General features: G+C 42.8%; 1 protein-coding gene across 1 annotated transcript in view; it reads left to right on the top strand.

Annotated features, from left to right (window-relative positions):
* ADAM12 (ADAM metallopeptidase domain 12) overlaps positions 1 to 14,109 on the top strand; it is a 414,517-nt gene that overhangs the window by 113,794 nt on the left and 286,614 nt on the right. Inside the window, exon 3 of the mRNA XM_055424409.2 lies at positions 5,639 to 5,712. Within this exon, the coding sequence (XP_055280384.2) occupies positions 5,639 to 5,712 (74 nt within the window). The remainder of the gene's footprint in view (positions 1 to 5,638; positions 5,713 to 14,109) is intronic.

Genomic DNA, 14,109 nt, shown 5'->3' with positions numbered 1-14,109 from the left:
CATGGGGTCGCAGAGAGTCGGACACGACTGAGCGACTGAACTGAACTGAACTGAACTGATACCAATCAGGTCTCAACTAAAATACACAGATAAAGCTCTTTCTACCTCCCTGGGGGAAAATGTATTCATTTGAAATATGTTGACATTACCACATTCTAACAACTCCTGTAGGGACTTTATGTGGAATCAGTACAAATGTTTGTGTTTAATCTAGCTGAATTTTTCAGGGAGTAAAAAGGGTGCTGCAAATATTTAATTTTTATTCACAGATGTAATTGTCAGTATTTGTCTTTAAAATAATAATGTGTGAGAAAAGAGAAAAATATGAAATAGTAATGTATGTCCATATCTTAGGCAAACACAATTTGTAATTAAAGTGATTATTTTCACACATATATTTAAAATAGACAAACATATGCTGTTCGGATACATCTTGACAGAACATTGAGATGTATTTTTGTTCTGCTATTTTATTGCAAATGTAATTAGTGATCTTGTTTTTCTAAGATATAATTAATGAGTACAAATTGTAGACCTTGGAGAGAACTCTCTGTATGTGTTTGTAATTAAATCCCAGTGTCAGGAAGTATGGGTAAATTTAGGTGAAAGTCCTTGTGGCAGACTCGAAAGCAAATCCATGGCTGAGAAACACTTTTTTTGTCTGCTGTATTAAAATCAAAGGAAGTTAACCGTGTTTAAGAATATTGAGTTTAGAAGTTCAACAAACACTCAGAAATCCATACAATTCTTAGAAACACCAGGGAGTATCAAAATATAGCAAGTAGGAAGTATGGTTTCACTAGATCACTGTTGTTTGTATCGTCATTAGGATGAATCCATAAAAAAAAAAGATCTGGGCTTCCGTGGTGGCTCAGTGGTAGAAAGTCCACCTGCCAGTGCAGGAGACACGGGTTTGATCCCTGCTCCGGGAGGATCCCAGATGCCACGGAGCAGCTAGGCCTGTGCCCAGCTATTGAGCCTGTGTTCTACAGCTCGGGAGTGGCACCTGCTGAGCCCACGTGTCACAACTGCTGAAGCCCCAAGCACCCTACAGCCTGTGCCACAAGAGAAACCACCATGGTAAGAAACCCACGCCCTGCAAGCAGAGAGTAGCCCCGCTCACCCAAGCTGGAGAAAAGCCCACGCAGCAAGCAAGACCCAGCACAGTTAGAAATAAACAAATATAAAATAAAAACAAAAGCAAATGATTACTAATAGAAAAATAAAATAAAAAATTGTTTGTATTCTCAAAAAAAAGAAATAAATACAATTATTAAAAAAAAAACAAGATCTGTTTAAACCCAGATGTTATACTTAAGTATTTTATATATATGAATATCCAGCAGTTTAACTCTCAAGGTTAAGTAACTACTTAAAAAATAATGTCACCCATCAATTAATTGAGAAGATCTTTCTTTAAAAACAAAACAAAATTTATGCTGGCACTTCGCTTTATCCCCCAAAGGCACCAATATTCAAAATAGTGTAGTACTTGGGCAGCTATTGGATGATGCAAGTTTCAGGTCTTTATTACTGACTTGGGGGTGCGCAGTAAAGACAGAAATTTCTGTGAACCCTGTGAAAATGAAATGTTCCACATCTGAGCTGTCTAGCAGGAATAACCAGTAGCTCTGTGTTGCTTTAGAGCCTTGAAATGTGTCCAGTGCGACTGATGAACTCATTTTTAATTTTGATATCACTTTAGTTAATTTAAATTTAGGTAGCCGTATGTGGCTAATGGTTACCATGTTAGATATGGGAAATTAAAAAAGACATTCCGAGGGCTGCCCTAAAAATAGAGTGAATAATGTCTCACCCTTTGTGACTGTCCCTGGTTATATGGCATTAGTTAACTCAAGTTATAATATTTCCCCCAAACTCATGTGACCTTCCGTTTTGGGTTCTATTTCAATTTTGTTTCATCTTAACTCATTATTTTAATGTTAGTTATTGGAACTCATTAATACAATCCATTTATCTCTTAAAACATAGTAGCATGTGATTCTTCATAGACAAGCTGAAATGCTATCTTATAAAAAAGTCCCTTGAACTCTGGACTTATCATTCTGTCATTTAGTCGCTAAATGGTGTCTGACTCTTCAATCCCATGTACTGCAGCATGCCAGGCTCCTCTGCCCACTGTCTCCTGGAGTTTGCTCAGATTCATGTCCATTGAGCTGGGGATGCTCTCTAACCATCTCATCCTCTGCTGCCCCCATCTCCTTTTGCCTTATTATTCAATATTCTTATTGAATACCATTATAGTAGTTATAATAGTGTCTTTCAAACATGTGATGTTAGAGAATTATGTCTAAACTTATTCTCCTCTAATTGAAGCTTGAATTCAGAAGAACTTATAAAGGCAGACAAAACCAATACAGTGAAGTCAGCAGCAGTAATTTAATGTGGGTGATGATGTTTGAACAAGATTGAAATTTCACTGGCAACACCAGGGCAAGACCGCCCGGGAGGAGCTGGTGATCTTGAGTTCACGTTGTCAGTTCTGTCCTGACCCGTCTCTCCTCCACTGTGATCTTTCTAAGTCGCTAAGCAGCCTTCATTTCTTCAGTGAGCTATGATGGCATTTGGTCCTTCCTTACCTTGGTTGCTTCCCTGGTAGCTCAGCTGGTAAAGAATCTGCCTGCAATGAGGCGGGTTCGATCCCTGGGTTGGGAAGATCCCCTGGAGAATGAAATGGCAACCCACTCTAGTATTCGTTCCTAGAGAATTCCCTGGACAGGGGAACCTGGCAGGCTACAGTCCATGGGGTCATAACAAGTCAAACACGACTGAGTGGCTCCACTTTCTTTCTTCTTTGCCTTGGTTGCATCATTTGTGAATTAACTCATGCCCTGCCATTCTCCTATCAACCTAGACCGAGGGCAGTGCTGCCTGGCCTGAGCTGAGCACAGCATTTATGGTGAGCTGAGTCAGGGCGTGGTCCTGCTGGGTGAACTCTCTCTCCACCTCATCAGAATGAAAGCACAGCATTCATTTTTCCAAATCAACATTAAACATTTTAGAAATGCCTGATGGACATGTGATGCCTCCAACTGAAACATGTTAGCTGGGGGTCAGAGGGGGTTGGAGTTTGACCGCCCGTCCCCAGAATCACTGAGGATGTAATAGGCAGGGAAGCAAGGGAGAGGCTTTGTAGAATAACTGTGGGATGGCAAATTGATTTTGAGTAGGGCTTCCCTGGTGGCTCAGAGGGTAAAGCGTCTGCCTGCAATGCAGGAGACCTAGGTTCAATCCCCTGGAGAAGGAAATGGCAACCCACTCCAGTATTCTTGCCTGGAGAATCCCATGATCGGAGGAGCCTGGTGGGCTACAATCCACAGGGTCGCAAAGAGTTGGACATGACTGAGCAACGTAACTAACTTGGGTGAGGATGCTGCATCATTGACTTGGATGTGACATGTTCAACCACCCCGGTTTAGATGGGGGCTAACCTGGGATCGTCCCATGGACGGAGAAGCCTGGTAGGCTACAGTCCATGGGGTCGCAAAGAGTCGGACATGACTGAAGTGACTTCACTTCACTTCACTTCAACCTGGGATAGGGGTGTGGGTTTCAGAACAGTACCACAGGCTTGTGTTCTCCAGGAGGGGCAAGAAGCTCATCAGGATTTCTGGGGCAGAACAGTGAACATAGATGCCTGGCCCCCGCTGACAGACCGGCAAGCACAGACTAGGGTTTCTCGGGACCCAGAAGCGAGTTGGAGGAAGGTGTCTGCCTAGCAAGAGGGAGAAGACGTAGAGCTGTTCGCCCCATTCACTCACTGATTCTTTTCTTCACCAAATGTTAACTGAGCTTCTGTTATTTGTCTGGCACCCTGAGGATAAGGAAGGGGACAGAGGATGAGATGGTTGGATGGCATCAACAACTCAATGGCCATGGATTTGAGCAAACTCTGGGAGATGGTGAGGGACAGGGAAGCCTGGCATGCTGCAGTCCACGGACTACCAATGAGTCAGACATGACTGAGTGACTGAACAACCAAACAACAAAAGGGACATAATAAACAGGTGGACCCACAAATCAATGTACTGAATTATAATGAGTAGGAAGGGAGGGAGCAGGCAGGAGTCTGAGAGAAAGAATACCTCGGAGGAGGTGGGTGTCATTAGACTGGGGAGTGAGGTAAGGCTTCTTTGGATCATTGATATTTAAGCTGATCCTGGGTAGTTGGGAGAAAGCATTCCAGGCAGAGGGAATATTGCCTCAGAGCTGCAAAGCATCCTGGTGTGTTGGAGGAGCTGGCAAAGTCATTGTGGCTGGAGCTAGGTGAGCCAGGAGGAGAGCAAAGCAGGTGGGTGTGGAGGGCCAGGCCATGCACGCACTCTGGTCCACGTTAAAGGGTCGGCATGTTTGCTGTGAAAAACAGTGAACAGTATGGAGGTTTCTCAAAACCTAAAAAGAGAGTTGCCATATGGCCCAGCAGTTCCACTCCTGGGCATATACCACCCCCCAAAAAACCAAAAACACAAATTAAAAAAGATAGATGCACTCCAATGTTTATGGAAGCATTACCTACAAAGGCAAGATATGGGAGCAACCTAAGTGTCCATAAATAGATACATGGAGAATGGATATACACAATGGAATACTACTCAGTCATAAAAAAGAACGAAACTTTTGCTATTTGCAGCAACATGGATGGATTTGGAGGGTAAATACTGTATGATGTTACTTATATGTGTAATCTAAAAAATACAACAAGCTAGTGAACATAGAACAAACGAGCAGACTCATGGATACAGAAAACAAAAGAGTGGTTCGCACTGGGGAGAGGGAATGGGGAGAGGCCGTACAGGGGAAAGGAATTAAAGGTACAAACTATTAGGTACAGTGTAAGCTACAAGGTAGAGAATATAGCCAGTATTTTTACACTAACTATAAACAGAATATAACCTTTACAAATTATGAATCACTGTGTGTACACCTGTAACTTATATTTTATATCACCTGTGATTAAGTACATTTTTTTGAAAAAAGAATTGGTGTATTATCATCAGTGTGCTGGGATGTCAATGTACTGTCATCCATAAGGGTGGATGGATGAGGCTGTGATTTTTAAAATATCCTCGCCCTGCCATTGAGGAGTGGATGGGAGGAAAGCTCAAGTAGGTGTGGAGGGACTCAGGGCAGAGGGTTTTGTAGCATCTAGGAGGTATGAAGCAGAGCAGGGTGTGGAGATACCCGACCTAGACAACAGGAATTATGCTTTGGAGGGTGACTCAGTAAGACCTTTTCACGGATTGGATGGAGTTGTTGAGGGAGACAGACTTCAAATCGCTGACATGAACAGTTGGGGAAAATGAAAGTGTCATTGCTGGAAACAGAGAAACCAAGGAAGGAATAAATTATGAGTCAAGAAGCACCCCAAGTGTATGTGGCCCACGGAAAGGCGAACAGAGGCCAGAAATTCCGGGTGTGTCATTCCTATCTGGGAGAGTGATGCATTTTCCAGACTCGTATCCTGCTTGTTTGGCCTCCTCTACTCAAGGTCTCAGAATGGCCCCAGGAAGAAACGTATTTTTCTCTCTCTCCACTGGCTGTGTCTACAGAGAATATTCAGATATTGGCATGTCAAAGTGAAATGATTTTCAACTGACTTCTCTTATTTGTCTTTCAGGATCACCCAGGAGTGTTGAATTTTCGAATACAACTGACAAGCAAAGAACTGATCGTGAGCCTGGAAAGGAATGAGTAAGTCGGGTTAATTCATGTTTATGGCCTGACAGGAGGAAGTTTCGACACGGACACTGGAAAGTGCTGTGTAATTGAGGTTGGCATTTAGAGACGCACCACTGAATGTGTGGGTTTATAATCCAGATTCGGATTTGAGACTGGAATTAGCTTCAAAAAATGATCCAATGGAAAAATAAGGAGTTTTATCACTCCGAAAAAGAACTTTCTAGCTCAGCAGGTTTCTCTCAGAGTTCTGATGTTTCCTTTTTCAGAGCCTGATTTTTCAAGGATAGAATTTAAGCATCCTCTGTTCTGTTCCAATAACTGTTCCATAATTAGTTGACTTTTGGCAATTCCTGGGTTATATAAGGAGAAACAACTTCAAGTGAGTTGAAGCTCTTTTTTTCCTTGGGAAATACCAAGAGTTTATTTTATCTTTCGGAGCTTGTCTCCAGTGTTATGAAGTATTTATTTTATCTTTTTATTTAAAAATTTGGCCTTTTTTTTTTTTGCAAAATTACATAAATTTCCAGAAAATGGTATTATATTTTTTTTCCTGCAGCACATGGATATTATTACATATTTTGTGTGCCTTCCCTGGGGAAAACCATGGCTGCTTCAGGGCACAAGTAAAAACAGCAACTCATATTTTGTCACCCTTTACAGTCTGTGGCTCTCTCCATGGGCTCCTCAGATCTAAAGGACCCCCTACTATCCTATTTGATTAGTACCAAAGAAGAATCAGGCTCCCCTAATAAGCAATCTGTATTTAAAGAGATAAATCAAGTTCCCAAGTCTTTTTTGATCCAAAATGGGAGTTTCTCGCTTCCAACGTAACTGGTTCCCATTTCTCACCCATCGGTGAAATGCTGATTTTTCATTGAAATGACAGTATAGGTAAGACAGCTTCGCTGAAATGAGTTCTGCCAGAGATACTGCGTCACAGAAATCTGACTCAGCATCTCTGTGTGAGTGAGTGAGATCACTTCCTTACATCGGTGCTTTGGTTTGAGGGTCCTTAGCAAATTGGGTGAACGGGTTCATGAATGGCCACTTCTCACGTTCAGTATCTGACACCGTGTCCCACAGCAACTATAAACAAATAGATAAATTTTAAAGTACAGGTGAATATATTACAGATACACGTGTTTCAAATGAATAAATGTAGAATAGCATAGCCTGCTTCTTGGGATGCACAGCCTGCCTCTTGGCATTTTGTGAGCAGTACATGATGAGTTTTTAGCTTTTCTTGTGACTTGGTCATCTTAATCAAGAAGTTCAGCTACACATCTTGGGTAATCAGGGGGTTGAATGGAAACCTGAATATTGCTTTTGGTATGTCTCTCTTAGCAAATTAAATACTACCATGCTCTTTTTTTTCATATAAGAATATTATAGGACATTTTAATTTGTGTCCCTACTCTTTGGATGTGGTTTTGAAAATATCACAGTGGACAGAACTAGGTATTCCTTGAAAAAGCAAAAGAAAATCAGGCTTTTGGTGGTGATGTATACCTTGATGGGGTTTTAGGATTGGCAGCAGGATTTGGGAAGTGTCTTTGTTTGACTGTTCTTCTTAGCCTGGTGGAGGAATGTGCTAAGTGGCAAGAGTGAAACTGAGCCTGCACCTTTGCATATTAGGGCTGCCAGTAGAGGAACGGAAACGGACTTTAATAAAGACCTCAAGTTAGTTTTCACTCTAAAAGGAGTATATATCCAATGCAAAAAAAAAATTGAAAACTATAGGGGAAAAAAAATCAAGAGCCGCCCCAACCCCCCAAAATACTTCTACTACCAAACACAACCCTGGTTAGTACTTTGGTGAATGTTTGTATAGAATTTTTTTTCTTATGAATGAGTCTCTGCCTCTCTGATATCATAGTCTGTATGTAATCTGATATTCTTCTTCATTTAGCTTTCTAATGGAAGTCCTTTCCCATGTAGAAATGCATTTCTTACAGCCCATCTGGTTCTGAGTCTGTAAAGTGACTTGATAGCCTTCTTCATGATTCGCTTTGAAAATGACTTACCTTCCATTAAGGTGGGTATGATAGTCCATGCTAACAACTACACAGTGGCTAATTTGTATAAAAGAACGTTTTAAAGGTGCCTTGATTTGCTCACTGCCAGTTCTGGGCCTATCAGATGATAACCTCAGAATTAGAAAAGCTGTAAGCATAAAACTTTCTTTTCTTAATTTATTTCTTTTCCCAACTTCACTGTCAAAGTATATTTAGAAGAGTATATGGAGATAGCTTTTGTGCCCCTGTGATAGTGTATAGGGCTTCCCAGGTGGCTCTAGTGCGAAGAACCTGCAGGTTCAATCTCTGGGTCAGGAAGATCCCCTGGAGGAGGCCTGGCAACCCACTCCAGTATTCTTGCCTGGAAAATCCTGTGTTCAGAGGAGCCTGGTAGGCTACAGTCCATAGGGTCACACAGCGTTGGATATAACTGAAGCAACTTAGCACACATGACATTGTATAGCTTGATTTTAATTACGCTACTTATACAAATTGTGGAAATTTCATTTTGTTAAGAATAGTTTTCAAAACTAGAGCATGGGAATGTGACTATTTTATTAATAATCCACTACCCTCCAAATCGGAGAAGGAAATGGCAACCCACTCCAGTGTTCTTGCCTGGAGAATCGCAGGGACGGGGGAGCCTGGTGGGCTGCCGTCTATGGGGTCGCACAGAGTCGGACACGACTGAAGCGACTTAGCAGCAGCAGCAGCAGCAGCAGCAGCAACCCTCCAAATATTTCAGTATAACAAATTTTTTGAAACAAGTGGCATGCCTGTCCCATAAGAACTTGACTGTTGAAATGAGGAATACCAAAAATATTCTACAGTGTTACAGATAGAATGAAATGCATGTGTGCTACTGACTGTTTGTCAGGCCCGGAGGATAATCAACCATCCAGTGTAAAGTAGAATTTTTGATTTATATAGGCTTTGGCCCAATAGATCCAAATGAAGAATTTATCCAAATGGAGAATTTATCCAAATTAAACAGAGATAAATGTGCAAGAAAGCAAAATAAATGTAAGTTTTCACAACCAACAGAACGTAGAGCCTGACCAATCAGAAGGTGGCCTGGTCTGTACCTTGCTTCAGAGCCCACAGTGGGGAATCAGCCCAGGTTTAAGGATGTTCACTGCAGAATATTCCACCTAAAAGTATGTCAGTAGGAGATTGATTAAGTCATGACTCAGCTATGAAATAGAGCATTATGCAGTAGTACAGCTAAAGATGATAATGGAGATTTTTATTAATGTAAAAACCATCGATAATATAATCAATGTGAACAGCCTGTTACTTTACATGACATTCAGCTTTTATCTTAACGTTACACTTGTGTCCATGAATGCCAGAAAGATTTGGATATTTACTTTCTCAATATTTTACAAGATATTATCCTTAAAATTAGGAAAATTTTTTAATATGAAGGAAAAAAACTTCTGTAAAAAGTTGAAAATGGTTTTAATGAGGAATGTTGAAGTGTTTCCTATCCAGCAAAGGGAAATAGTGGATGTTAGCAAGGCCTCCAGCAACTTTCCCAGGGCTAAAAAGCTGTACCCATGGACTATATCCAGAAATCTATTTTAATTAAAAACCTGCTTAAAAATCAGAACCAAAATAAAGTGCCCTCAGTGTCTCCAATCATAAAAGTCATCATCTAAAATAAATGTGAAAAGGGAGTCACCTAAGTAACCCCACTCCCAGACTTGGTATAAACCAATTTTTCATGAAGTAGGGCTGGATTTGTATTACTTGATTGTTTAGGGGAATCTATTTTATTTGCCTTCTAGCATCTCTAATTTGTGCAAAGATCAGATGCTGTTCATTTCAAATCTGTGTTTGTAGAGCCATAATTGAATGTTTAAAGAAACTCAAAGCTTCCCCGGAGAAGCATTTTTCACACTGTTGCTGTCTGCCTCTAGAACGGCAGGGACCCGCTTTGTGAAGTTCCATAACTCTGTTGGATCCCCGTGGACACCCAGGCCATTCCTCAAACAGTTGCTCTGTGTATCTGCATCTTTGATCTAAATGCTTTACTGGACAGGCGGGCCAGCTTACACATGCGCTTTCCCACTTTAGGATATTGGAAACTGATGGCGGTAGATGACACCCGCTGCGTACCTCAGACCCACTGAGCTTTCTGTTTTCAAGCCCTGTCCGCCACTGAGTGAAGGCAGTTGCTGGCAGAAGTCCATGGCCGCGTGATCTATACGTGGCATGGCGCTGAGCTAGAACTTCGGCACTGACTTCTCTTCTGTCTGGAATGGTTCCAGACATCTCTTAAGGGCAGCTCTGATTAATACTCACTCTGAAACCGTTGCAGAAAGGAGCGCTTTCAATTTGTCAACCCTGGGCATGAATATTTGAGAAGGCATTTATCAGAGAGTCTCAGAATATCACGATGTAGGGTAGAAAAAGGCAGATAGTGTCCTGGTAGAACTGAAAGGATTAGTGCTTGGCTGAATAACCACCAGAGGATATCAATCTGTTGTTCAGATTGAACCAAATCGTGTTGGGCAGCTGGACCGAGATGACTGTCAGTGGCCTTCGGGCTGTGTACGTGGCCTCATCCTGGCCCAATAATTGTCAGCCCATCACTCTGAAGACACAATAGGTGTGCTGGGCACATTTCTTGGCAACGCAAAGCTGGTTCGGGGTCACTGAGCTCTGCGTGATGGAATCTAGATTATGGAGATCTCAGCAGTTTGGATAAATGGGCCAAAATTAACAAGATGGGACTTTTTTTTAGTTTTTTTATTGAAGGATAATTGCTTTACAGAATTTTGTTGTTTCCTGTCAAATCTCAACATGAATCAGCCATAGGTATACATATATCTCCTCCCTTTTGAACCTCCCTCCCATCATGGGGATAAATGTAAAGTCCTTTTCTTGGGTTAACAAAAATAAATAAATAAATAAACATGATAAGTTCAGAAGGTGTTCTTGCAAATGAGAACTTCAAATTCAGTGTGAGCCCCTGAGGTGATGTGGCTGCTGAAAGGTGCTGCCCCTGGGGTGCGCAGGTCACCCAGGTGGGAGGTGGGTGCTGGACCGGGGTGGGCGTGGCACCATTCTGCTGTGTGGGACCCTGGTCAGGTCACAGGCAGAACCCTGACCCCTGCACAATTTCAGGCTGGATGTTTGAGAGCTGCTTGCCACTGGTCTCATCTCCACGCTTGGAATTCATTACCTGTCCCATCAGCCAGAGATGTCTTCAAGGTCAGGGGCAGGGTTTTTACTTCCTCCTCCGTCCCCTTCCACATGACTTGGCTTGTTGTAGGAGCTCTCTGAACATATATCGAAGAGCAAATGACAGGATGTGGACAGCCTGGACCAGGCCAGGAGTGAGTCAGCAGGAGGATAAGTTCTGTCCTGGGTAGTGCGAGAAACTACCTTCTCAAGGAGAAAGTTCTGGAAAGGATGCTGGGTTGGGAGTCAGGTAGCCAGGTTCTGAAACCCAGTTTTGCTTCCAACAACAATCTATTAATACATATACCCTCTCCATTTCCTCATCTGCAGAATGGAATAAAAGTCTGTATAGTCAGTCCCAAGAGGTTAGAGCTCAAGTTCTTTTCGATGATCAGATTTGAGTGGTTCAATGACATACTCTTGCGGATCCAGTGAGATTACTTAAGTCACCCAATTATACCCTTGGCTTCACCAGCACCATGTCCTGTTTCAAGTGTCCTCAATTAATGGAGTTCCAGTTATGCCTCATCTTTACCCACGAGTCTCGAGGCTGGCTAAACATCTCAATTCCGACAAGAGCTGGAAGGGATTTATGTGCTGCTTCTTCGTCTTCCTGTTGCTGTCGTGGTCTTAATTTCACAATCTTGACATCCTCAGGAATTAGAATTTTCACATCTCTGTCTGCATGCAGAATGCTATTTCTTTCCATTTCTGCTCTAGCAGAAGAAGCCTCACCTGCCTGTCAGAACCTTTAGGCTTAATTTGCCTGGTGGTTCTAATTACTGACTAAACTAATGAGGGCAAAACTGTGTTACAGAAACTTTACTATCTCGTGTTATGTTTTTATCTCTCAGCTTCCCTCACACCATTCATAAATCTTTATCAGGGTCTTTACTAGTTCAAATGATTCCTAATGGTAATCAAAAAGAAATCAATGAAACCCTTTATTTTTTTTAGTCTTTTTTTCACATTTATTTTTATTTTTCTAATTTATTGAAATATAGTTGATTTACAGTGTAGTGTTAACTTCTGCTGTATAGGAAAATGATTCAATTGTACATGAACATACACTCTTTTTCATATTCTTTTCCATTATGGCTTATCACAGGGTATTGAACATAGTTCTCTGCGCTATAGTCAGACCTTGTTGTTTATTCATTCTCTATACAATAGTTTGTATCTGCTAATCACAAACTCCCAGTCTGTGCCTCCCCCGCACCCCCACTTGGCAGCCACAAGTTTGATCTCTTTGTCTGTGAGTCTGGTTCATAGATAAGTTCATTTGTGCCGTAGTTTAGACTCCACATGTAAGGGATGTTGTACGGCGTTTATCTTTCTCTTTCTGACTTGCTTCACTGAGTATCATCATCTCGAGCTGCATCCATGTTGCTGCAAATGGCATTCTTTCTTTCTTGTTACAGCTGAATAATATTCCACAGTATATATGTACCACATTTCCGTTATCCATTCATCTGTCGACAGCCATTTAGGTTGTTTCCATATCTTGGCTATTGTAAATAGTACTGCATATATCTCTTTGAATTATAGTTTTGTCCGGATATATGCCCAGGAGTGAGGTTGCAGGATCATATGGCAGCTCTGTTTTTAGCACATTTATTTCGTACCAGGCACTGTTGTTGGCACTGGCAATAGAGTCATCAACAAGGTCACGTCCTCGTCCTCCTGGAGGTCAGTCGAGGAGCCCAGTGCTAAACAGGTCATCCCAAGACAGTACTGAATGGCAATGGTGCTGAGAGCTACAAAGACAAGCAGGAGGCCCATCCTGGCCTAGGGAAAGAAGCCAGGGAAAGAAGCCATATTTAGGCTGTGCGTGAAGAGAGATGAGCCAGGTCTAGGAGAGCAGACCGCAGAGGGTTCTGAAGATACGGATAAGCATACTGAACGTCCCAAGGGCAGGGAAAGGACTACCGAAGTGTTTCAGAAATGAAGATCAGTGTGTTAGTGAGCAGGAGGGAGATGCGGAGAGAGGAGTGGAGGCCAGTCCAGGTGGGACCTTGGGCTCCGAGGTAAGACCTTGTATTTTCTCCTGAGGACCAGAGTGCCTCATGGGAGCAAGGCCTGTAAGCAGAGCAGTGACTTGCATAGAAGGGAGTAAATCAGAGCTGTTCTGGAGGGGGAATGGACAGAAACTGATGGGCCATCAAACGTGCGGTTAATGAAAGGGAAGATGTCAAGGACAGTTCTTAAATGTGGTTTGCCAGGAGAACAGTAATGATCTTTGATTGGAACAGAGAGCCCTAGGAAAGGACCAAGAGCTTGCCCTCTGAGCTGGGGTCACGACACAAGGATGCAGATCGTAGCGGGCATGGTCCTCTGGGAAGCGGGTAGACCCTTGGGCTTCACAGAATCCAGTCTGGAGGTGACCTGAGAGGGTGCTCGTATGGAGTTGGACCTGGCATTTATTTGGGATTCGTGAGTGTTTACAGCAGTGGTTGGGGACTGTCAGCTGGAGAGGACCAGCCTGCAGTCAGTGGAACATCACGAGACATCGGCCGTGGCGCTGGTGTATCTCGATACCTGCCCAGCCCAAGGCAGTGACAGTACTTCATGTAATATCCAGATGGGAGCCAAGCGGGGAAGCCTGTGGCCTCCAGGCTTACTCCCAAGCCCAATTCCATGCAGCGGGTGGGCCCTCCACCTGGAGCCCACACACAGGCTCTTGCCCGCCTTCAAGTCCGGGGCATTTGGGGGACTACCAGCATCAGGACCACCTGCGGAGCTCATTCCAAAGGCGGTTGCTTGGCCTCACTTCTCTGGAACTACAAGCCCCAGTGATCAAGCTTGGGGATCCGTATTTTTAATGTATTCTGCAAGGAGTTATATTCATACTTTAATTGACTAGCCATTGGCCACATGAAGCTATTTAAATCAATCTTAAAAGATTAAAGCTGTATTTCTTCAGTCACATGAGCCACAGTTCAAGTGCTCTGTAGTCACCTATGGCTGTAGGAACATTTCCATCACGGTGGAATGTCTGTTGGACATTGCTGGGATTGGCAGGAAACACCGGCTGGCCAACTCCTTCCAGTTTGGGGTTTCTGTCTTGGCTGATGCATGACCCCTGGCAATGTTCTTTCCTGCAGGGAGTCACACACCCCTTCAGCACTTTATCCCTCAGTTTAGGGAATTGGGCTGCACCAGAGGAGTCACCTCTACACTTTGATGAAGAGGGGAAAGAAAGGGA

This window comes from Moschus berezovskii, chromosome 12 (assembly GCF_049115385.1).
Source record: "Moschus berezovskii isolate FMDL1 chromosome 12, NW_MosBer_1.0, whole genome shotgun sequence".
Taxonomy (NCBI): Eukaryota; Metazoa; Chordata; class Mammalia; order Artiodactyla; family Moschidae; genus Moschus; species Moschus berezovskii.
This window is presented reverse-complemented; position numbering and strand designations above follow the sequence as displayed.